The following is a 26,696-nucleotide window of genomic DNA, read 5'->3' as shown; positions in this document are numbered from 1 at the left end:
ATCTATACAAAGGAATAAAAAACACCAAAGAACAATAAAAATATGAGTAAGTAAAAATATTTTTCTCATCTTTAAATTGTTAAAAAAAAAAAGACAATTGACTGCTTAAAGCAAAAATAACAGTGTATTGTGATATTTGCAACATGCAGAAATACGATGTATGACACTAAAACACAAAGGACTGGCAGGGAAAATACTCTTGTAAAGTTCTCATATGCAAAATGAGGTATTATTTCAAGATAGACTAAAGCAAATTAAAAATGCATACAGTAAATCATACAGTCATGACCACATATGCATAGCTAGTAAGTCAATAGTGGAAATAAATGGACTATTAAAAATAATTCAAAAGAAGGCCAAAGAAAAGGAACATTTGGCACAAGAAGAAAATAGCAAGACAGTAGATAAACTCTGTCATATCAATAACTGCATTAAATGGCAATGGCTAAACACTCCAATTAAAAGGCAAGGATAGAATGAATAAAAAGGAAGACCCAATTATATTCTATTTTATGTCCATACATGAAACTGAAATATGTTAAAAGTAAAAGAAGAGAAAAATATATCCAAAACTATTAAGCAAGCAGGAATGGGTATATTGTCAATGTGGACTTCAGTTCATATAATGTGCAGACCAAGAGGAACATTATATAATGATAGAAGGGTGGATTATTAAGACATAATACTCCTAAAACAGTCCTGGCCAGGTAGCTCAGTTGGTTAGTGTGTTGCCCCAACAATCTGCCAAAATCACAGCTTTGGTCAAGGCACATAATAAGAATCAACCAGTGAACACATACATAAGTGGAACAACAAATCAATGTTTCTCTCTCTCCTTCATTCTCTCTAAAGTCAATAAAAAGGAGTTTATTTAAGAAATAATAATCCTAAAATATGCAGAGCTCAAAATGAAGCAAAAACCGATTAAACAAAAAAGGTGAAATAGATAAATCTGTAATTTAGTTGGAGATTTCAACACTCTCTCAGAAAGGGAGAGTAGACAGAAAATCAGTAAAGATATAGAAGACTAGAACAATACTAATCCAATAGACCTGACTTCACTGCATCCATCCACTGCAGACTACTACTCAAACGCCCATAAAACATTCACTATTAGACCCTCGTCTGGCACATAAAACAAGTGTCAATACATTTTTGAAAGTTAAAATTATAGAGTATCTATGACCATTATGAAATCAAGTCTAACAAAATTATGTCTAAAAATTCACATGTATTTAGAAGTTAAACACACTTTTATATAATCCATGGTCCAAAAAAGAAATCACAAGTGAAACTGGAAAAAGTTTTGAACTAAATGATAAACATGCTTAGAGGGAAAATGTATAGCTTTAAACGCTTATAGTAGGAAAGAAAGCTCTCAAGTCCATTAGGTTCCATCTTAAGCAGCTAAGCAAATTTGACCTAAATGAGTAAAAGAAATAATGAAGAGAAAACAATGAAATAGAAAATGAACGTGCAACAGAGGAAATTAGAATAAGAGCTCATTTTTTAAAAGATCTATAAAATTGACACACCTTCAGTTTGACCAAGACACAAATTACGAAATGTCAGAAATGAGAACTGACATCAAAGAGATACTTTTTTTAAAAATATTTCGCCAATAAATTGTCAACACTGATGAAATGGACAAATTCCCTGAATCACATAAACAATGAAAATTGACATAATAGGAAGTATAAATTGCCCTAGATCAAAATTTGAGTTTACTTAAAAAACGTTCCTGACACACACCTGCACCTAAGAAACACAAGCACTGCATAGAACTTGAGGGCCCTAACCCCGCGGAATCCCCAAGATAAAGAACTCTAATTACAGGACAAAACACAAGATCCTTTGAGGCCATCACATTGGTAATTGGCAGTGGCAAGCTTTTGGTAGGATGATCAGAACCCAAAACTCTCTCAAGATACTCGTGTCTGTCATAAAGCTTGTGCTGTATCATGGGCCTGCCTGGCGCTCTCTTTTGAGTATAAATTCCTTTAACATGCAGGGCAGGACCAGAGAAAGGGCAAAGGGGGAAGGAGGCTTGGAATAGGCATCAGAACAGAATGGGATACTACTACATAGCTGTTTCACCTCCAAAAGACTTGCAACACTATTCATTGCCTAGAACGCTTTATGTACGAGTGGCTTTCTGGAGCAGGTAATAGAACTGGCTGACAGTCAAGGCTCAGGAAACTTAATAGAGATTAATACCAACAAATAGTGAATGAGTTCAGACATGCCTTGAGTTAATGAAAATGGAACAGAGATTAGAATCTAAACCTCAAATCAGGGTCCTTTTCCCTCCACCCACTGCCACTGTGTCTGATTGAAATTTTGCACTTTACTTTTTCTTACTAAAATTTGGCATTTCCTGTCAATTGGCTCATTAATCAGTTCTCTATTTGGAGGGGCAAAAAATGGGATACTTAGCACAGTACCTGGTGCACAGAACAGTAAATGCAAGCCCAATGTTAACAAAACTATCCTTTATTTTTAACCTATTGGAAACTGGCTTTACATGGTGATTAAACCTGAATTTACAAATGAAAATAAGAAGAAAATTTTCAGGAGTGGGTGCAAAGAAGAGTATCTTTTAAGTTCTCCACTGGGACCCCTGTAACAAGAGACTAACAAGAGAAAACAAGTTTTACACAATATGGGAGCCCTCATAAGAAAAGAAAGACACAAAGAAGTGGTTACACCTGAGAATTTCTATGCTAGGTTTGAGGCAAGGGGAAAGTTATGTAAAGATACAATGGGACAGATATTGAGCTGGCCAAAAAGTCTGTTTCCCCTCTAAGGTGGCTCTCGTAGAGCTTAGTTGTCTTTATTCGAAACGATTTTGTTAGATTGCACTTGTGACAGCTGTCATCTCAGCATGCATTACCAAAATTGGTGGATTTTTGTGTAGCTATTTTAATATTGAAGATGGAAGACAATAAGCAACATTTTTGGCATATTATGCTTTATTTCAAGAAAGGTAAAAACAGAACTGAAACAGTGCAGTGTATGGAGAAGATGCCGTGACTGATCGAATGTGTCAAAAGTGGTTTGCAAAGTTTCCTGCTGGAGATTTCTCGCTGGACAATGCTCCAAGGTTGGGTAGACCAGTTGAAGTTGACAGTGTCAAATCATTTAACTGAGAAATATCAACTTTATACCATGTGGGACATAGCCAACATACTCAAAATATCGAAAACAATAAAGTTATTGGTGAAAATGAAAAATGTGCCTTTTATTTTACAGAAAAAACTATACGGACTTTTTGGCCAGCCCAATGGTATGAGCTACGTGTGTAAACTCGGGGAAATTTAGCAAGGCCTGTTCGTTCAGTTTGCTGTGTCCCTTTCTCTCCTTTCCTCTGGGTTCAGGGAGGGCACCTCTCACATGAGGGTTTATGACCTACTTCAGGGGAAGGTCAGTGTCCTTCCTGCATGACATTTCTCAAATTCCTTCTGCTTAAAATATTTAATATGCCAAGGTGCTGTATTATTTTGGGGTAGTATGGCTTGAACCCATTAACAAGTTTAACTCCATATTTAAAGCAACTCATCCTTTGATTTAAAATTACATTTAAATGCAACTACATACAAGGCAAAGAATTAAAATTAAAAAAAAAACTGTAAAAACTTAGCTGCAAACCTACCTGAGGGAAACAAGAACCCAAAACAATTTGCACTGTTTTCTGCATTCTTGTACCTGCCCTTAAGCCAGGGAAACCACTATGTATATTGTCAGGTATTAGACTTACAGTGGGGGCAGGGGTTGCTTTGTAAATTAGATAAATGTCTAAGCCAAGGCAAGCTTACTGACTGAAAAGCATTTGCTAAGGAAAGACCTTTATATTAAAACTTGGTTTCCATTAACCACCTGATGTTTGAGCTCAATTACTGCCTAATAAAAAGCCTTTCTTCCAAGGTTGTATTTTAGCTGAAATAAAAAGAAAGGTGGGTTTTGTTGTGTTTGAAACACACCAGTTGTATATCACAGCAAAGCACAAGCAGCTGGTTTTAATTTCTTGCTGAAAAGAAATGACACTTTTATTTTCCACTGTTTTATTATAAAAATCAACATTTCATTTGTTACAACTCAGCTTATTGTAATAATCAAAAGGGGGGTTTATACAAGGTATTTTTATACAGTTTACAATTAAAGCACTTATTTTACAAAAAGAGGGAAGTGAATAGTGGACAAGGGCTGACCAAATGTTGGCCATTAAAATATAAATACATCCTTGCAAAGCACCATCGTACCAAAGTCCATGAACAAGAAACACCAGCTGACTTTAAGACAAAACGAAGATTAAAGCTTAAGAAAAAAATTTAAAAACACAAAGGATAAACATTTGAAAGCAGCACCAGATCCTTCACTTGCAAATAAGGCTAGTCCAGCTTAAGTTTCCCAGTATCCTCTTTACTCTTTTAAATTTTTTCCTTCCTAACCCCAGATACTTAATTTCATGTGACATTAGACTTCATCAGACTCTTTTTTTTTAAATATCCATATTAAAAGAATATATACACTTATATATGCATCTCTACCCTGATTTAAAAAAAGAATGGACAGTTAAGCAAGAGCAGTTGCCTATGATTTTTTGGTGTTAACTTTTGGAAAAACCCTATGTAATGGTGGGGGGAAAAAGTTTTTGTTAGGTCTATAATAATCCACTTCTGAGTATAAGAAACTGCTTAGTTTATAATTCTATCTGTAAAGTCATGAATATTTTTTTTTCAGCAGTAAACTTAATGGTTTGAGGATGCCCTATGAAATAGAAACACAGAGTAAAGTGTACCTACACTGAAAGGGGGTTGGGGGTAACCAGTAACTTCACTATGCATCATCTAGGTAACTCCAAGAATCCACCTCCCCCCAACTCAGGCAGAGGGTTAGTTGAATAATACACAAAATCAAGACAGAAATATCCTGCACATATAGATTCACAATACTCATAACTTAAAATTTTTTAAAATTACAAAGGCAAAATGATAATATTTTAGGTCCAAAGTCTTCTATAACTTTGAGGATTTCAAGCGCTGAATTTTGAGACTACTATGAAAGGATGCCGTCTCGGAAGTCAGAAACCACACATGCTGTCAGCACTTTCTAAAGTCATCTGTTATTTCTCCAGGCTCATTTTAGACTTGGGATAAGGAAAGAAATACCAAATAAAATTAAATTTCTTGAATTTAAACATTCTGAGAACATGTTTTAAACATTTAATTACTTTTTTATGACTCAGTTCATGTCTACACCTAGCGTATAGTCTCGTTTGTAAATGTCCAGATACTTGTCCGTCAACTGATGCTTACATACTCACACCCACACTCTAGACATACTGTAACTTAATAAAATATGACATAATTTGGAATTTGAAAAGCCCAAGATTTTTGTTTCTGATTTTTGTTAGATGTGAAATGGTATGCAATATACAGCCCTTAGGACATGCAAATTAAAGGAGTGGCATGTTTTTTCCTCCAAGAGATAAAACAATTTTAAAACTATACTTCTAAGCCTCTAATCTAGGCACAGGACTAGATGGGGAAACGGCAGCAGTACATCTACTGCGGAGAAGCAGGCTCGTATACCACAAGCCTCTCTGGTACCAGAAGCAAGTAATGTCTGCCATGACTACTACTATCAGGTCACATACATACACACAGTTCATTGAGAGGCTAGGGAAGCCACAGCTACCAACTGTACTTCAAGTCTTCTTCATTAATGTGCCTTTACAGCAAAAGGAGAAGATTTCCACCCAAACGAACTGCGACCTAATACAAACGGAGGCTATTTTTATATCCTAATATTCAATGAGTTGGCTTTACGGAAATTACTGACTTTAAAGTTGTCTTTAAATGAGCAAATGCAATCTTCAAACACACTAAAATTTTACTGCTCAAACCACCTTCCTCCAATTCATCCATCTAATCTTAGATTTCTAAATACATATCAGCCATTTAGAATAGTTGTTCTCAAATATATTAAAGGTTCAGAGCAAAACCCACGGGCCACTGTTTAGAAGACCGGGGCTCTGCAGGAGCCAAGTTCAAGTTACAAATTTCAGAGTCATAAAAGACCACCCCAATGTGGAACAGCTTACTATAGTGCACAGAATGTATGTTCTGCGAAAGCCGATTTCTCAGATGATTCTAATCATATCAATAAGTGGGTATACTTTAAGACATTCAAAATAAATACATTTTTAAGAAAGCTAATGAAATTTTATTCATTCCCCCACCCCCATGGATATGAATTTAGCAATACACCCAAATTCAAACCCTTTCTTTTTGACTTTTTCCCCTAATCTGTGCTCACGCGCTCTTTTTTTTTTTTAGCCTTAGTTTTTCTAACTAAGGCTCTTGTGTTTAATAATCAAGACACGGTAGTTTACTTAAGCTTAACTGTCCATGTAACATAAGGAACAATAAGTCTTTCCTGAATTCCGACAATTCTCTCATTTTAAAGGTACTCCCCAAAATATTAAAAATTCATCTCAACCACTCCAGAAAGAGGATTCTGAGATTAAACTGAACCACCTTCAAATAATTTCAAATTGGCACACAAATTAGCATTTTGCAAGAAGAGGCCATTGCCATCGCAGTACAAGCACTTGGACTGAGATATAACAAGGCAATATTCTTCTTAGTTCATCATAGTGCAAGTTTCCACATGGGAAGCCCACCAGATAAAGATGCACATTAAAAAATGTAAACATATAGAATTCTCAAATTCTAATTGATACCCAGTTATTGCTAACCTCTCCATCTTCATTTAAGCATCAAGTGCCCCTGTGTGTCACAGAATACAACTTCAGTGTCCATTCTGTTAGGCTGTGAGCACTTTGTTTGTCAACAGGAAGAGTTAATGCCTGTCTGACTGAAATGCAAGACACTGATGGATCACCATTTATTTATATGCAAAATCAAGTGCACCTGATTCTTTTAAGATTCTTATAATGCAATCTAAGCGTTATTCTGACACCGCTTTTGTTTCTCTCTAAGAAGTTTACTTAGGTATTTTTTAATTGCTTAAAGAAGTACTTCTTCCCTCTTGCTGATACTCTGAATCCTTTCTTCCATTGTTTTCTCTTGGGCCCTGAAATCCAGGGAGGACTCAGCAAGACGGAATTCTTAAAAAAAACCATTCAATAATGACCAACTAGATGACCAACATCTGTTAAGGTAAAATGTACGTTAGTTTAAAAACACATTCAATTTTAGCAGAGAAATGCTGAAAACGTGAAAAGCAGAAAACTAACTTCTGGCAAGGTGGAAGAGCAGCGCGAGAATCATCCCACAGGTCAGCCCCAGTAGCTGAAGATGCAGCAGCCCCAGTACCGCGCAGGTCAGGCTGGTGACGCGAGAGCCTTGCGTCATCCCCTCTGCCCGAGCTCTGACAGCTGAGAAGTTAATACTTTGCCTTCTCGTTTGATCCGTGTTGTTAAGTTTGTTAAATCTTAATCCATATTGGGATAAGAGAGAACACACAAATATATACAAGGTGATTATAAGGATAATTTGTGGATAATTGGAAAATTCTAACATTCACATTAGGCAACAGAAAGATACTCATGTCACACATTAGAAGAGGTATGTATGTAGACATCATTCTGAGGAAAATTGGCCTAAAGAACATGAAAATGTCACAAACAGTTAATAAAGGGAAAATCTAATGATAACAAAATTCTCCTTTTACATAGATTGTCTCTTACCAGAACACATTTAAATATTTTAGTAGGAAAAATATATATAAAAATGATTTCATACTGTGATATTACATGCTGAAAGTACTGCAAGGATATATGATTAATTTACAACAAAAACATAATGGATAAATTTGTAATTCTTAAACATTGTCTATATGTGCTGTAAAAAGACAGTTTAATGAGCATTAAAACAATCTTAGAAGAGGAGCAATAATATGTCTAACCTTTGATCAATATGCAAAAATAGCAGTCCAATTGAAGAGCTAAGCCTACAGGGGAATGGAGCTAGTGTAAGTATTAAAATGAAACCTTAATTTAGAAAATTCCATTTAGTTAACTCTCAGATAAAAAGCTTTGAATAAATCATGGCATCTTGGCAAACCGGCCTACAAAGCTGCTGGGGGAACAAGGAAGGTAAAAACACCTAGAGAAAAAAATTTTGAAAGAGGGGTGGGGTCTAAGGTAGGGACAGAAGACTTGCACACACAAATAGCCCCACAGCATCTTACCAGACAGCTGATCTGTCCTTCAATAGCAATACCCAGAATGGATTTTTATAAATATCTATTTTCCTCACTAAAATTCTTGGATTCCTAGAGAAAACAAAGCCCTATGTCCAAAGTTAGTATTAATTCCGTATTTTTTTTTCATAATTTCTTAAACCTGTTGGCCCTCAAATGTTAGTTAACATGAAGGCTATTTGGCTACTTCCAAGTATCTATGGTTTGCTGCTCTGAGATGGACTTAAATTTTTCTTTCTCCGTTTTTTTTTTTTTTTTTTTTTTTGGTATCAACAAAGCCCAGACATTCCTGGTCACCGATGCCTTTATTATGCCTGTTTCCTTTGTACTCAGTCACTTCACTGGGTTTAAGGCATGCTTTGTGTATTTAGTTTGCAAAAATAAAACTTTTAGTACAAATTTATTTTTATACAAATTTTTATGGCACAAGCAGCAAATCTGCTGTTTTAAGAAAATATATAAATATCCTTTTCTTCTGTACAAATATCTCCAGTATTCCCTACTCCATTTATAATTTTTAACTGTACATGGCCTGCCTCACCCTTCTCTAGTATCTCCCTCCCCCCCTCCAGATCTCAACCAAATCTGTATGTACATTGTTGCATTGGAGGCAGTCAGAGGAGGAGGGCCCCCCCTCAGGAGGAGTCTGTACAGGGAGAGGGGGGCGGCGGGTAGAGGTGGTGAGAGTAGCTCCTCTCTGTGTATGGAGAGGGCGGGCAGCTTTCATAGTTCTCTTCCGCTGACAAGTATTGGCTTCGGGGTGTGGGAGGCGGGGGCACAGGCTCTGAGTCATAGTTCAAGTCACTAGTGTAGCCCTTGACTGTTGCCACTGAGGTCATTCTCCGGCTGGGGGCGTAGTCACTGTCACAAACATCGGTGCTGCAGGGTGTGGTGGGGGGTGCAAAGTGCCGGTAACTATACGGCCTATAGCTGGTATTGGAAGAAAATCAAGAGAAGAGTTAGTTTTATAGAAAAGTGGTTTTCCTTATCAAAATACTGGTAGATACTGAAGTTAGATATAAACTTCATCTTGAAGGTAATAAGCTACTACAATTTACATTTGCACAGACCAAGGGGCAATTTTCAATGGCAGACTGGAAGTGGAAGACAGAATGTATTTTATATTCTCAAATAAAATGTGATTAGAGGCAACTAAAAATGGGTAGAATGGAAATGCAGAGGTGACCTTGGATGTGCTCTTACAGCTTTAAGTTAAAATGTATCACGAAATAAAAAAGAACTATTCAAAATCATACTTAATGGTCATCTTTGGAAAATCTGTCAGTTATACAGTCCACATTTAGTCTATATATAGTGAACCTCACTAATTTCTGCCACTTCATGGTCTTTGAAAAGAATGGGTCTTTACACGTTTTACACTACTCAAACATGTTAACACTCCTTCAACATTCTTAAACTGCTCTGTAATTTACCTGATGAATAATTTAATGATGTCTGACGACTTCACTCTCTTTTAAAAAATCAAATACTGTACAAGCTAGACTAAACACTGTACACAGCCCGAGGGGCATATCTATCCCATTACTGTTCTATCAGCAAAGGGAAACTGCTGTGGTTTCAGAGAGAGATTTATGACTCTCTATGTATAGATAAGTGTATTGTCATTAAGAGCAGCTTTACGTGAACATCAAAATGATACATTCTAAATATCCATATAGGACTAGTGAATTTTCTAACATGTATTTGATCTAACTTATTTCTTATACTTGTTTATTTACCTTTCCAAGTAATCTATAGCTGTTAATAAAGTTTGTAGCATGGCTCATTAAAGAAAAAGGCATTGAAAAAAAGGGATCATACGAGTGAAAATAAGAGCTCACTTAATGCACAGGTTTTCTGTTTGTTAAGGATTTTATTTATTTTTTAAAGAGAGGGGAAGGAAAGGAGAAAAAGAGAAAAAGAAACATTGATCGGTTGTCCCCTACATGCCCCTAACGGGCCCGCAACCCAGGCACGTGGCCTGACCAGTAATCGAACTGGTAACCTTTCAGTTTGCAGGCCAGCGCTCAGCCCACTGAGCCAACAGCCGCCAGGGCAACGTGCAGATTTTTCTATCATTTCTAGTGCTACCTGCAACTTCTTATACCCTTTATACTTTCAATATGGTGAAGTTAATCTTACATGCTTTTTCATCAAACAAAATAATTGTAAAAGAAGGGCAAGAACAAGTGCAAAACTGAAGTAACAATTCATAAAACACCTAGTAAGAAAGAGTGCCACAGATAATATCCCAGGATACAAGCCATTTGATAGCATTAGGACTTGCCTCAAAAGAAATGGCTGCCAAAAGACCAAAACCTACATAACCTGCTGAGCAGGCTTACGCAACAGCATGTGAACTTTTTGTTTGTGTTTAACTACCAATATCGACATGATGTCATAGTATTTTTTTAGGTCTTATATCTTTCCTTCCAATCAGGTGTTGAGCCTTGGTAAAATTTCTTGGCTCGATATTTAATAGTCCCAACACTTCCACTTTCATGGGAGGAAAAAAAAAAAAACAAACCCAGGGAAGAAAGGAAGGAAACAGAATCAACAAATTCTTTTAGGTTCCAGTTTAGACAAAAAGCTCAACAAATGTGAAACATTTCACTCAGAAGAAACAAAATGGGCTTAATTTGAGATGTGGGAAATGACTAAGAATTGTTTTTGATGTAATTATGGTCATTTTAATCAAACAGCAATTTATTCAATTTGCAGAAATTTAAAATTTTAAAATAAAATTTTAGGTCTTTCCTTTTTATCTTTTTTCAATTTTCAGGTTTTTGCTTTTCTATTTTGGCTTTTTAGAACAAATGTGTGGCAGGAAGAGCAAAGTTACAATAAAATATAAAAATCAGTTCAGAGTGTAACCTATTTCAAGTAATCTTTTCTAAAAACTGAAATGAGAATTCTGAATGAGGTAGTATAAATAGTTTCCACTTGATTTCTATATATCTATATGGTTACACCAGGGTTATTTGATTGGAATGCTAGGGAGCACATTATCTTGAAGATAATAGGCACTTGAGGAATGCCAATAAATACTGAGCACTAAGTGAGTAGACAGAAAATAATCAAGCTCTTCACTTTTTGCTGGTCTTTCAAATAACAGGGAAGACTAAGGGTAACACACTAGTACTTGTGCTTATTAACCTGTTCCCTCTGCTCTACAGATTTACAAAAGGCATATCCCCCCTTACAAATAAATTTCATTTGGCTGAGTGAGTCATGTTCTATTCCATGCAACTATAACATATGTAAACAAGAGCTGAACTTAAGCTTCTCTCAAATTCTGCGCTTTTAAAAACCCTGTTTTTGAGCTCTCACAACCTGAACCACACACAGTCTTAATCCAATACTTCATCCTTAGTTATCAATCAAACCTAACTTAAGCAAGTAATCTATCTTGAAATCAATTTGACGGATAACATTTCCTTAAAATACTGCCAAAGTACTTACAGCTATACACTCTACTATCCTAAAAGCCATCATTTGTGACTCTTAAAGAAATGTACAATGCTCTGAAAGAAAAGAATTGTGGTAGAGACAATGTCAGCATTACCAAGAGGAGATGCCCATTCTCTCTCAGTGACCATGATCTATCTACTGACTTGGGGCTACATCAAGCCCACAGCTAGAATACTTCGTCCTTCTAATAAATCCTTCGATTGATATTAGAGGAGGATGTGTATTACCTGTAGGACCTATGAGTGGAAGGACTGTTTGAAGAATAACCAAATTCCATAGTGTAATGTGATCGCTCTGTGGCTGGGGATGGTGGAGGGTTCAAAATCTAAAAGGAAATTTAATGAAATTATTAATATAACAATGGTCTATCCCAGACAGAGGCTATTAGACTCTCTTTCAACTTCTCTTCTTTCATCTCTGTTCATGTTCCTTCCTATTACACTATTAGCACAATCCTTCCTTTCCAGAGGACTGACTTTAGGACCGTAGCTCCCCACTCCTTACAATACAATTCATTATGGCTAAACTGCGCAAGATGATGAGAAGAAAATCTATAACCCATAAGTCACTTGTTTAAGTTTGGTATAGCTGGGTTTTAATTTTTTTAATTATAATTGTTTAAAGGAAAATTACTGACATAGGAAAAGTGCCATGAGCTTCCTCTTTTGGGAGTTCATGGAACGAAGGTCCTAAGCCTCTCAAGAGGAGCTATTCAGTCATTCTACTTTCACCTAAATAGAAATGAATGTCCAGTGCTTTCAAATATGCTGATTACTACACAGTAAACATAAAGGAAGATTTGTAAGTGCTCACAAGGTGATGCTAAAGTCTTCTTTGAACCTTATATACCTAAATTCATACTAAATTTAAAATTTTTCACATTACAATCACTGAGTTACCCACACTGAAATGAGTTAAAAATCTAAGATCCTATGTATCTTAGCATTCATAGTGAAACAAAGGAAAACAGACTGCTTACTGCAGGGAAGTAAGTGCCTTTGGTGCTTGAAGAACTACTTGATGAGGCTCCTGTGACATGAGCTCGGTCATAAGGGGGTCCACTGCTTCCCCCCATGATACTGAGGGAGCTGATCATTGATTTACCTCGAGACATTCCTAAAATGAAGGAAAACAAATACTGAAGATGAACAAGACCAATAAAGATGCATGGCATAATTTTATTCAATATTAGGATTACAAAGACCAACAGTCAAAGAGTTTGACTTTTAAACAATTTATGCCCCCTTTTTCTAAAAATTATTGAAAACACTTCATGGAGAAGGAACATGAACGTTCCCTGAGAGCGAACACTTCCACGGACAGCCAGCCTAAAACGAGGCCAAGAGTAGCTGCCCCCCACCCTGCCCCAGGATGGAAGCAGAGCTCTTCAACGTGAGATAAAATGAGAGGTTTTCAACCTCTTAGAGGATCTGAGGAAGAAAGGGCTGTGGAGAGCGGAGGTTGTGAAGCAGGGTAGATTAAACAGATTTGCTCAAAAAGAAACTAAACCCATTTTTAAGGCCACAAATACAATGTATGGGAGATTATTTCTTCAGCTACTGGATACAAATATTGTAATCACAACCACCAATGCCAAAGAAAAATTTGTATTTTTTCTAAGTGACTTCCTAAATTGCACTAACTGCAAATAGGTATAGTGATACAGAATCATTATCATTAACAGTTTAAAAATCATGTCTGTTTACTTGGTAAGTTATACCCAGAATAAGCCCTTATTTTCAGAAGGCTTTTGCCTGAAACCTCCTTCTCTGCATTCATCAAAACAAAGAGGCTTCTTTACACTCAGGGCACCAGAAAGCACAGGTAAGAAAGCTCTTCTCCTCTAGAGCAGTGGGGTCTACCCAAGCACAGAACTCCTGGCTGCTCAGTTACACCAGAATGAACCCTAGTCCCAGCATTAGGAGGAAACAAGACACTATACCTCCCTGCGATCACCCAGCTATTTCCCAATCTTTGTTTGATGAAAAGAAATCTTAGTCTTACTGAGGTCGCCTATAGTGAACCTAAAGAACTGTGGTTTATGACTTTGACCAAGTGACTGGGCAATTCATGTTTAGTAGACTGCATCCAAAAATGCAGTATATATAAAGGATTGTGCATGTATTTGATTTATATCCTTTGGCAGTTTCTACCAACCCATACCTTGTATCTTTTGTGTACAGAGAAGGTGCTAAAAGTAAAGGAGAACAATTGTTCTTAAAATTTTTTCAGTTCAAGGTCTAGTTTGAAATGGACTCTGGGCAATAAATATCCTGTTTCAATTATGGAAAATGGAGAATCTTGCCAGGACCCAACACTTGATTTTCAGTGCATCAGTCCTAACTCACCTGGAAGAGATCCTGACAAAGAACCTGGGTGTGGCACATAACCAAGGGGCACAGAAGCTGGTCCATGAACTACATAGTCATTAGTCATGGTTTCTCCATCTCCCTTCATACGTGGACACAACATCCTCTGGCAGATAAAGTATATGGTTCCAGACACAAAAATAGTGACAATTACTCCAATAACTGAACCAACTGTATTGGTGGCCTGTGGCGCTGGCTCCTCAGTTGGATCTAAAATGAGAATGCAGTACAGTTATATAATGAAAAACAACTATAGATTCAAAGTAGTAATCAAAAAAAGGGCTTGAGAGCAGAGTGTGAAGCTAATGACCACTTATAAACATTTTTCTTTTGTATGGATATGAGGGGGATCCAAAAAAACTGGAAATATCTTCTGGAGGGGGGCCACCTGTAGTACTGGCTTCACTCAGTAGGTGAGTGTTCTGGGAATCCATCTGTATCCGTGTACCAGCTGGAGGTGTTGTGAGAGGCTGCACTCAACTTCAGTGAATTTTTTTTGAAGACTCAACGCACTTGACCATTTCACCATGGGTGATTAATGAGTGCACCTGCCCACACTGTGCTGCGTGTTCGTCAGTTTTTGACTAAAAATGGCATGACCCCCATGCCGTACCCTCCCTATTCACCCAATCTCGCCTTAAAGGACTATTTTTTGTTTGTTTCCCATTAAAAAAGCCCTCAAAAGAAAATGTTTTCCCAAAGTAGAAGAGGTGAAACAAAAAGCAGCAGAAGCACTAAAAGGCATCAAACCTGACGAGCTCAAAAACTGCTCTGAGCAGTGAAGAAAAAGTCTTAGTAGGTGTACGACACCAAAAGGGGACTGCAGTTTAAACGTGTCAGGATAAATAGACAATTTTTTATAAATAAATTCCAGGTTTTCTTGGGTCCCCCATCAAACATGTATATCATGACCTATGAATTATAGATAAATGTTATCATTAGGAATCAAATGAACTATCCTTAAGTGAAGACAGAAAGAAAACAATACATTGGGGAAGCATATTATAAATGATAAAAATAAAGAAGTTAAGTGAATTGTAGAGTTAAATTCTATTAAGAAGTTTTAAATACATATATATCTATCCTACTTCATTCTGTATACCATAAATATAAAAAAAAACTTATTTTGGAATCTCAGAGTACATTTTAGGGCCAGAATGGATGAACCTAGAAAATCATTAAATGTTTTACCTGGAATGGTGAAGCCAAAAGCAACTCTGAGCTTGATTTTAGGTTTGAAAAGTGACATTGAGGCCTGGTGAAAGGAAATTAGAAGCTACAGATGAGCATTAGCTCTTGGGCTCAACATGCTGCTGCCTCCAGGGTGAGTCTAGCTGCCTGAGGGCAAGGAACAGGTCCCTGGATACTTGAGAACTTGAGGACGGAGAAAGAAAGCCAGAGCATGAGAGCACTAGGGAAGGCCCTGCCTGTGGCATCCCCTTCATGAGACCGAGGCTGCAGAAGCACAAGGCATCACTATTAGAGGTAGAGGGAAAGAGCAAAAGGGTTCATCCAATTTAGAATGTTACTCTTTGATTCAGAAGGAAAATTCTTCCATTCTGAATAGTCAGACTATAGCTCACAATTGCAGATCCTTTAAAAACCTTCCTTCTGTTTGTTTCATCCTACCTCAAATCTCCCATCCACATAACGAAACTCACCCTGATAGGTTAAATAAAAGAAATGAGAGAAAATAACATCACAAAGTTACATAATATGTAAGGGCTGTCAGTTAACATATTTCATCTATGGTGTCTGAGGTACAGACTCTGCTTAGTTCTGCAAGCAACTAGCACATCCTATTCCTTTTTAGTGCCCTGGGCATTCCTTTCCAATGCTAGGCTTCAAGAAAGAATAGTTTATGCACCCTATCTCTAATTCTTAGTCTCTGGGTCCCATCTTGACTCACTGAAATCAGGCTTCTATCCTCACCACCACACAGAAACTAGTCTGGCAAAGGTCAACATTCTCCTATTTGCCATCTTCATTGAACCCTTCATCTCACTGGCCTCTCTATACTTTCAATACTGCTGGCTCTTGTTTTTTCAAAAATGTCTGATCAATATCCTTCCAAGACACCACTTTCTTAAGTTTCACTATCTTTAATTATTCTTTGTTTCCTTTTGTTGGTTTCATTCTCCTTTGTCTGCCTAAGTACTGATGCTTCTGAGTGCTATCTACTCCCGGCTATTTTCTTCCGCTACTTAACTCTCACTGGGAGGTTTCATCCACTGCCTCCGCTTTAATTTCATTAATAAACTAAAGAGCCCAAACCTCTCTTTTGGGCTACGGACCCCTATGGTCAACAACTTCCTGAACAGCTTCCATGGGATATCCCATGGACAACTTTAATGCAACATATTCAAACTGAACTCGTTGTCCCCATCATCTGCCATGTTTCCTACATTCCAGGGGTAAAGCAGATCATATAAATGAGGTACCTATAGCAAAGATATTTAAATTAAATAAAAAACAAAAATAAAGTAATAAAAAACAACCCACATCAGCCAAAGAGTGTATCTGCAGCAAAGATACAGAATGGTTCTTCCGCTTTCAGTCCCTGCTATATGTTCTAGTTAATGAAATGACTTCAGTTACTCAATTAGGTTCTGTGTGTCACCCTGCACTTACCAACTACATCTAAATGGTTACCAAACTTTTTATTTTATTTCCAAAATAACTCAAATCTATCTTTTCACCACGAGCACTCCTTCTTGATTTAGATCCTCATCATCTTCTGCCTGATCTACGACAGTCTCCTAAGCCTTTTTAAATTATAGGCTGCAAGTTATTATATGGTGAAAACAATTTAGTGGGTTGTGACTAACATTTTAAAATAGAAAATGTAAGAATGCATTCTGCATAATATGGATAAACACTGTTGTATGACATATTTGTTTATGTGTGTACCCATGTCTTTGTATCCTCTTGATTTGGTCAAAAAAGTTTGAAAGCAACCAGTCTAATAGATTTCCCTGACTATAATCTTATCCTCCAACCCATCTGCTTTACAGCTTTCACAATTATACAGCAATGCCAGCCCTTTACTTAAGCTGCTCAATGGCTCTCTATTATTCTGGAATACTGTCTAGGCTCTTCAGAGGAAAAGCAAAGTCCTCTATGATCTTACCTTTATGTATGTTTTATCTTGCTGACACCCCTCATAATGTAGCATGTACTTTGGCAGTCCCATTTACATGCAGTTTCCCAAAGGTGCCTGTTTCACTCTGCTTTTGAATAGGATATTTCCTTTGCCAGGAATTCAATCTCTCCACTTATCTACATAATTAACACTATTCACTGATAACACCCTATATCTTCAGCACCATTCTCATAAAAAGTCTTCCTTGATGAGCTGCATCTTCATTCCTAAAGCTTTGACCACTCTCTCCTTTGTGCTACTTACAAAGATCTCTTAACACATTTGTTATCACTCTCTTTTATCAATAGACCCTATGAGTCAGGCTTTTATATGTTTTATATACATCATTTAATTTTTCTCACAACTGCCAGGATAAATAATATCTTCATTCCAAAGATGAAGAAACTAAGGTTTAACAAGAACAAATTTCCTGCTAAGAGGTGGAGCTAGAATTCAATTCCATCTCTGTCTGGCTTTAAAAGCCCCCCAAAAACAGAGCGCTTTGAGAGCACTGGTACAGGTACCCTATATTCTCAGCACATAGCAGGTATCCAGTAATGCTTAATGAGTAAATGAATAGATTCTACAAGTCTTAGTGAGTACCCCACTTCAATTTGTAAAAATATCAGCTTAAAGTCTTTATTAAGATAGTTTCTTTATTTTTCTTTTCTTTGTTTTTTATTCTGTTTTTTCCCCATTACCATTTAGTTCCCTTATACCCCACAATACATGTCCAAGAGTCCTTTTTCCTTTTTGTTCAATCCCTCCATCCCCTACCACCCCCCCCCCCTTAGCTGTCATCCTGCTATCTATATTTCATTAAACCAATTTTGACAGGGTAGACGTGGCTTATGCTGAATTCCATTCAGAATTAAGGTGATCAATTCGGGATATATTATACATTAGGGCATTAGTCAATAGTTATGAACCTTGAAGAAACTGTAGGCTATTCAGTCCACGGTCTCTAGGCCTGTGCATATATGTTGGCACAAATACCCTCAGGTTGCATTTTAAGGAAGTTCTTAAAAGTCACTGAGAGACTGGTGTCAAGCAAAAACGGGAGATGTTAAACATGAACTAATGTTCAGAAATTCTTAAGTTTTGAATGCTGACTGAGGTCCACGCATCTACAAGCACAACTCGTCTTGCAACGCTTTACTTCGCTGTGCTTCACAGATTTTGTGTTTTTTACAAATTGAAGGTTTGTAGCAACCCTGCATCAGGCAAGTCAATTGGTGCTATTTTTCCAGAAGGTTCAGATGACGGTTAGCATTTTTTAGCAATAAACTATTTTTTTTATTAAGGTATGTACATTGCTTTTTAAGATATTGTACACTTAACAGACTATGTTACAGTATAAACATAACTTGTATACACTGTTGAAACGAAAATATTAGTCTGACTCATTTGATTACAGTACTTCTTTTAAATGAGGTGGTCTGGAGTCTGGAATCGAACCCACAGTGTCTCTGAGGTATGCCTGCGAACTGTTTCAGAACGTCTTAACTTTAGCTATGGTAAAACAGTATTTATTCCTTTCTGATGCTTTACTAAACGTTTATGTGAAAATTTTTTTGGCATAAGAAAACTGTTGTCTTTTAAGGAATTATTAAAAGCAAAATGAAAAAATCCCTGGTACAAATAACTAGCTTAAGATTAATATTTGTTTCTCAGTAAGGAAACAGTGATTATAAGTGAAACTCACACAAAGAAAATGTATTTTAAAAATTCTCCCCTAAGAGTAGCATACAGGTTTCAGTCCTACTTACAACAATCCAGTTCATCTGATTTGTCACTGCAATCCACATTATGATCACATTTCTTATGTTTTCCAATGCACTGACCGTTGGCACAGCGGAATTGATCAATTAAACAAAGCACTGGGGGAAAAATGCAAATAGTTTTCTTATTTTTACTATGTTGTAAAGCCAAATACTACCAGGAGTCAAAAAAGTACTTTGTGGGTGCAAATGAAAACAAATTAGACTTTTAGGTATACCTTAAAATTTATTCTCAGGGGGTTTTCATTGGTAGAGGGAAAAGACATTCCAGCAGGAAATTTCTTATTTTGTTTTTTTTTAATAATTTTATTTATTTTTAGAGAGGGAGGAAAGAAGGGAGAGAGGGAAAGAAAACTGATGTGAGAAACATCAATCAAATGCCTATGGCACATGCCCTGCCTGGGAATAGAACTGGTGACCTTTCATCTTGTGGGAAAACACCCAACCAACTGAGCCACACTGGTCAGGGATCCTATTTTGTTCCTTATGTTAAATTTCATTATTCACTAGTAATTCCAAAGAATTTGTTTGTTTGGTTGTTCTTTTACCATGTCAAAGGTTAATGGAGGAAACCTTTGAAATTATTGAAATTATGAAATTATTTTACATTGAAATAAATACATTCACTAATTCAAAGTTCATTGCAAACAAATCCTATTTTTATATACTGAAGTTCTTTTGGCTTCATTCCTCTGCTATGCTTATTAATGTGTATAAACCTTATGCATATTACGTGAATTAAAACAACAATTCTGAACATGTTACTATGTTTAGACATAATAAAGTCAAATATACTTGAAAACCCCAAATCTACCACTGAGCCAAAGCAACACTCCACTCTGAACTGCAAACAACTTAATCAAAAAAGGACTATATGACCAGGTCTTAAAATTTTTAGATACCTTCACAGTTCTTCTCATCTGATTTATCCTGGCAGTTTGCATCTCCATTGCATCTGAGTGCACCATCAATGCACTGCCCACTGGTACACTGGAACTGGGACTCTGAGCACACAGGGCAATTAAGCTCATCGCTGTGGTCTTCACACTCAGTAAACCCATCACACCGCCAAGCCACAGGGATACAGTCAATTTCTCCCGTGAAACAAGTGAACTGCTGAGGAGAACATGTTGGGGGTTCTTCAATAAACAAAGGGGAGGGGAGTGACAAAAATAAAATAATTGTCACACAGAGGTACAAACACACCTGCGTGGGGCTCAATTAATATAATCAATACATATTGTACGGAACACTTTATAACACATCAGATTTGTAATCCATGTCATATAATCAGAGAAGAAATAACAAAGAAACTGATATACTCCACTCTACAGCTGAATCTCAAAAATATTAAGCCAAAGAATCCAGACATTAAAGAGTACATACATCATGATTCCTTCTATAAAGTTCAGTAACAGGCATAGCCAAACTATAGGGAGAAAAGTCAGAAGAGCGGTCACTTCTGGAAGAGGAGGACTGGCTGCTAACGGACATGAGGGCGCTTTCCTTAATGACAACAGTGTTATCTCTTGCTTCGGGTGTCAGTAATGCAGTGGTATACGTTAGTTACAGCACATTATTCATGTAATGCACACACTAAAAATAATCATTAAATGTAAAGAAATAAAAGCAAAGGCCTTTTTAAAAGACTTCTAAACAGGAGGTGATATCTTTGATTCAATTTTACCTTTGTTATCATTTCATAAAGGTAAATTTTTCTAAGATTTGCCTTATTTGAATTAACACCAGCACCCTGATATGGGAGCACTCGCTTTAAAAAAAAAATACATAAAATAAATATAAAAAAGTTCACCATTTTAAAGAGTACAGTTCAGCGGCATTAGATTTACGTTCAGAATGTTGTGCGACACTGGGCACGTATCTCATCTCCCCAACCAACCTGATCTCAAAGATCTTCAAATCGCCCACAGTTCAAGCAGAACATCTTGTAGCTGCTACTCAATACATGTTATTTATTTTTAAAAAATTAGGAAAGTTAGAAGAATAAAATATTGTTGTAATACCATTTTCTCAATGATTTTTAAACTTTGAGTATATAAGCCCCTTCAATCTTTGTTCACAGAAATATGTATTTTATGTTGCTTTTATAGTAGAAAACACTAATTTGGGGGGCTGCCTTTTTATATCAGCTTATGATCATAATGTTTAATGGCTATATAAATTCAGTTACCTAATAAATTTCCTATCATTAAAAACCATATTATATGACAATTTCTGCCACTATAGAGAATGGTCCTTCTCCTCCAGTTGAATTAACTTATTTAGTTATGGTACATGTTAAATGACTTGCACAAGAAAATGATAATATATTTACCTCCACATGATAGTTCATCCTGAAGCAGAACCAAGTGCATGGGGCAAGAGCACCTTGTAGTACCATCTCCTTTTACAAGGCAAATATGTGAACAGCCACCATTATCCTGAGCACAAGGGTGCTGTCCTGCAAGGGAAGGGGGGGAGGCAAGATAGTCCAGTCAAAACCTATCATTTATGAATTATCGAGAAAACCAAATGTAAATCACCTCGGACTTCATTTGCACACATATACAATTCCTTGCTCCATCCCTACACAATCTTTAAGAAAATGAGGACAATGATTTAAAAATACAAAACACCATCTTTACATATTTATATATAAAATATTTTAAAGTATTTTAAGCAAGGCAGTGGCATAGCTCATATTAATTTGTAGGCAGAATGCTGAGACCTAGATACTGTTCTATTTAAAATAGAAAAATTCTTCTAAACTATAGAGTTTAACTCAGAAACTCTACTTTTTTCTAAAAGATCAGAGGATTTTACTCAAAAAGTATATTTTAATAAAGGATCCACTGATAATCACAGTTGTTATAAGAAAAAGCTTAAGTTCACAGGGAATTCAATCATTCAGAAACAATCAAAATTACTTGCTTGGTTGACTGCAAAAGATAACCTGCAATGTTACTAATGTTTAATTTCCTCATATTTGGGTTAAATTAAATGAATACACAGTCTGGCAACTTTTCAAACTCTATCTCACAGGTTGTATTTAATGAAATCATTGTTATGAATTTTCTACTAAGCTTGTGTGAAAAGCAACTGGACATTTGTCTCGTCGTCTAACACAGGCACAGCCATTTATTATCTGACTTTCTTTTCACTAACACATCAATCCTGCTTTAGCATATGCTGATGAGACTGAGGGAGTCAGCACGTTGTCCCAAAACAGACATGAGCTGTTACATTAGGACAAATGAATTACATAACAGTGTTTCCCAACCTTTAATTCCATGACGCTTTTTAAAAGAAAACTTGAATTGGGATGGTGAACACACAACACAACAATTCCACTAACCAATGTTACCCCAATGACGTCAGTGAAAAAGAGAATGTTAACCAGGTTATGGTTCTAAGCACATGTCTTAGAAATCATGCCCCTCCTACTATTCAGGTTACACAGCAATGCTAAAGCCAAACAGAAGACAAAAGAGGACGGCAAACCACTTTATAACTCCAAGTGGAGCTAAAGATTACTGATCCAAATATAAGAAAATAAAGTAGTTTTAGGTGAAATTAGACCCAGATTAAGCAATGACAGAAGAGTTCTTAGCGTTCCTAATCCTTCACTAGACCTTAGTCAAGTGCCATTCCTCCTCCTGAGTACCATCGCTCTGCCTTAATTGCTCTGCCTTAATTGCTCTGCCTGTGAGAAGTGGACTGTGACACTTTTCATAAACAAAAATCTCATTCTCTTTGATATTAAATTTTTTTAAATGTTTTTCCAAATATAAAACCATAAAGATTGAATTAAAAAAAAAGATACCCCTGCCTCCAGAAATTTTAAAAACTCAAATGAGATCTTACATTAACTGAGTATGTAACTTAGGTACTGTGTCTATACATGTTCAGCATGAGTTATTGTACATGCCACAACCGAGAATGGCAACAATTCTAACTTTCAAATTCTTAAATACTTCTAAACTTAACTTCTAAGTTCATAAACAGTGACAGTGTAAGACCTGAACAAGCAATAGTGACCTCATTCCTCTATTCTTCCATATCCCAGCTTGATTTGAAAGCACTGCACTGAGAAGTGAAGGAGTTTCAAGAGTTCCCCTCTCTTTGGTCTTCCATTTAACATTAGCATTCCTGGTACAATCATGTAAGACCTATAGTACTTACTGCTGAGGGTACTTTTGATTACAGACACCTAGTAACAAGAAACTAGACCAAAGATGATCAGCCATTTTCAGAAGTTTTCAGTAAGATAAAAAGAATGTTTATGGCTACTTTTCTAAGCTGAGAATTGAAAACATTATCTAAGAGGGGAAAAAACACAAGCACTTATTAAAGCATAGTACTCTATTTTTACACACTAATTTTTAGTTTGTTTTGCTTTTGTTAAAGAATAAAGTTATTCCATGATAACTATATTCATCATTACATAAATATAATCTTTGTTTCTGTCTAAACTATGGGGTATACAGGGAACCAAAGAAATATGTTTTATACCAGAATTCTTAAAGAGGCTGAAGGAGAGAAAGAGAAGGCATGACAAGCAGGGCCTTTGCTGTACCTGCGGGAATTTTCGGAAATGAGCAAGTCCATTCCTTTGCCCTATTCTTGTTTTATGGGGAAAACATGTTTACTTTGAAAAAGCTCCCAGGTGAGTTTAGCATGAAGTTAAAAAAAAAGGAAAACTTAACAGTATATGAAAATCTTCAGGATAAAAGTGCTAAGAAGATACAAAAGAACATCTTATTTTTATTTTAACTTCTTATAACAAATACAAATCCTACAATTAACAGTACACCATCAGCACTTACTATATTCCTGAAGATTCAGCTCCTTTACTGCATGGATATCACTAAGCTGGGCAATTCGGGCCTGGACTTTGGTTCTACCCTCTCGACCTGTCATGTCAATTTTTTCAATCATTTGCTGCTGCTTATCAATCCAATATAGCCAATTTTCAAACACAGTCAGTCCGACAGGCTGCAAGATATTAGAGTCTTCTAATACTATCCGATTGGCACCTTGGGAAGAAGAACATTCACCAGAAATAATCCATGTGGGTCAAGTCATATATTCAACAGTTATTTGCTGAAAAAATCAGATTCTAAAAGTCCTGAAAAGGAAAATATAAACTCTCTACCACAAAACTTCAGAATCATTCTTAGAAGATATATACATACCAGAAAATAAACAATAGACTAGATATTGAAGTGCAATCAAGAGCAAGAAAGTGCCCAATACACAGTAAGTATTCTAATTCACAGAAATGTAGAAAAGAACTTAGAGCAGTTTTAAGATGTTTTTTTAAAGCTGAGTCCATTTTTCAAATTAAATTTTATGAAAAGCTCTAACATATAAAAACAGAAGCATGTACTAAATGCATTCCAGTATAAAAGGTTCTGTGGGAGGCTAAAAATGTGAAGTAGAAAAAGATACTATTATAAAAATATATATCACTGTTGACTCTTTAAGGAAGGAAAAAAACCCTGCCAATGTTACACTAACTTTTTTCTTGGAGAACAGAAAAAGGAGAAACATTTTTATGAGGCAATATAACCTTGACAACAAAACTCCAAGTACATTGTAAGAAAAAAAAATTATAGGGTAATCTGTCTCACGAACACAGGTGCAAACATCTTATATAAAACATTAGCATATCAAACCTATCAATACATATAAAAAGGATACTGTTTCATGCTGAGTTTGGTTTATTCTAGCAAACTAGGAATAGAAGGGGACTTTCCTAATCTGATTAGAAAAAGTTATCTACAGAAAAATTTTAGCAAACATAATGCTTAATCATGAAGTATTAAATGCTTTCCCCAAATCAATAAACAAAGCAAAACAAAAAATCCCAAAGCTTCTATTATTATTATTATTATTATAATCAACACTATATTGGGGGTCCCAGCCAGTATAATAAGGTAACAAGGAAAAAGGACTAGAAAAAAAATAAAATTCAGTATTTATACACAAATGATTCTGTAATGTAAAATCCTGTAGAAAATACAGGAAACAAGCTCAAGATATCAAGGTAGGGGAAGGATGGGGGGAACAGATGGACTATATTTGTATATTCCAGCTATAGTCAGAAAATAAAATCTTAAAAATTTAGAACATTCTTTATCACTAGCATTCAAAAGCATTAAACACCAAAAAATAACTCTGATAAAAGATGGGCAAGATTTCTACAAAGAAAACAATAATAAACACTGAGGGAAATTAAAGTGCCACATAAATACAGAGACAAACCAATGTTCATGGTTTAGAAGACTAGTATTACAAAGACAGTAATTCTTTCTAAGTTCACTTATAAATCCAAAGCAAACCCAGTCAAAGTTCTAGCAATGCTATTTCCAATGTATTGCCACTGAAAGCAGTGTTGCCATGAATATTCTTGCGCACAAATCAGAACATGTCTCTATGGCCTAAACACAGTGGTAGAATTGCTATGTAATCTGATCTATATAGATTCAGTATGGATAGATCCAAGATACTCTCCAAAATGATTACATCAATTTAAAATTCCCACCAGAAGTATAAATGAGAATTGCCACTCCAGTACTTGGTATTGTTAGACTTCTAAATTATTACCAATCCAATTGTTCTAGAAGTATATCTCATTATTAATAAAATTTGCATTTCCCTGTTTGATATTGAGATTAATTTATTGGTCCTTCATGTCTCTTCTCTGAATTACTATTCATAGTCTTTGCTCATTTTTCTAATACTGATTTCTAGACATTCTTTATTCAGAACAATTTGGGGAGGGACACACAAGGGCTTCAAAGTTCTCTCTAATGTTTTATTTCAAGGAAGAGGAGGAGGAAGCAAGATTCAAAAGCAAATATTGCCGAAGAGTAAGACTTGACACAGTTGAGTGGCAGGAACTCTGCGCTTTCTCCATGTTGGAACCATTTCATAATTATAGGTGGGGAAAGAAATGCACAGGAAAAAAAAAGTTAATTCATTAAAGTGTTAAATAATAACAATGGTATAAATTTTCCCTTTTTTTATTTCTAAATTGTCTCTAATGAACACATTATTCTCAAAACAAAAATAAGCATCATAAATGAAGAAAAAGAGAAAAAAGGAAAGAAGGGGAAAAAATATCTTTAATACTAATAAAAGAGTTAAAACATTGACATAAATAGCAATTATACATATAGCAATAAATTAAAGGTGATATAAAAGATATAGGTCATCAGGTGAGGGAAAAATATATCATGCTAGGTAGATATGCATACACCCGCAACAATATGTGCATGACTATGTGAAATCAGAGAAGGCAAATGAAATGCAAGCATTTGAACCTGAAATGACAATATTTTTTGTTTTTTAAAAAATTACAAATGTACTTAAACATATAAAAATTCAAATGACACAGAAATAAACTATTAACATACTAGTATGCTAATCTTTCAGACCCATCTCAAGGTATGTTTGTATATTTCTCAAGGAATAAACAAAACATGTATGCCCATGTTTGTTAAGAGCATATATACATAAAAAGTGTCTATATATGTATATATACATGTATACATAGTATAAATATTTTTGCAGGGCAATTTGCCAATAAATACTAAACCTATGAAATATTTTAGACAAAATTAGATCTTAATATAACAATTTAACTTTTAAAAATCATCCTTCTATGCCACTGCACACAGATATACCTCATTTGTTGGA

General features: G+C 35.8%; 1 protein-coding gene across 3 annotated transcripts in view; it reads right to left on the bottom strand.

Moving 5' to 3' along the window:
- Positions 1-4,036: 4,036 nt before the first annotated feature.
- The window catches only part of LRP6 (LDL receptor related protein 6), a 140,824-nt gene continuing 118,164 nt past the window's right edge, over positions 4,037-26,696 (bottom strand). For 2 of the 3 annotated variants that reach the window (XM_054591419.1, XM_054591420.1), the window contains 8 exons: positions 23,819-24,028; positions 21,328-21,453; positions 19,895-20,131; positions 18,981-19,091; positions 14,049-14,279; positions 12,680-12,816; positions 11,928-12,025; positions 4,037-9,159 (listed from right to left, as the gene is read on the bottom strand). In XM_054591419.1, coding sequence (XP_054447394.1) covers positions 8,865-9,159; positions 11,928-12,025; positions 12,680-12,816; positions 14,049-14,279; positions 18,981-19,091; positions 19,895-20,131; positions 21,328-21,453; positions 23,819-24,028 — 1,445 coding nt within the window. In that variant the 3' untranslated portion in view covers positions 4,037-8,864. The remainder of the gene's footprint in view (positions 9,160-11,927; positions 12,026-12,679; positions 12,817-14,048; positions 14,280-18,980; positions 19,092-19,894; positions 20,132-21,327; positions 21,454-23,818; positions 24,029-26,696) is intronic. The other variant, XR_008530640.1, reaches the window with a different exon arrangement.

This window comes from Pteronotus mesoamericanus, unplaced genomic scaffold, assembly GCF_021234165.1.
Source record: "Pteronotus mesoamericanus isolate MK-2021 breed Mesoamerican mustached bat unplaced genomic scaffold, CSHL_Meso_final scaffold_21, whole genome shotgun sequence".
Taxonomy (NCBI): Eukaryota; Metazoa; Chordata; class Mammalia; order Chiroptera; family Mormoopidae; genus Pteronotus; species Pteronotus mesoamericanus.
This window is presented reverse-complemented; position numbering and strand designations above follow the sequence as displayed.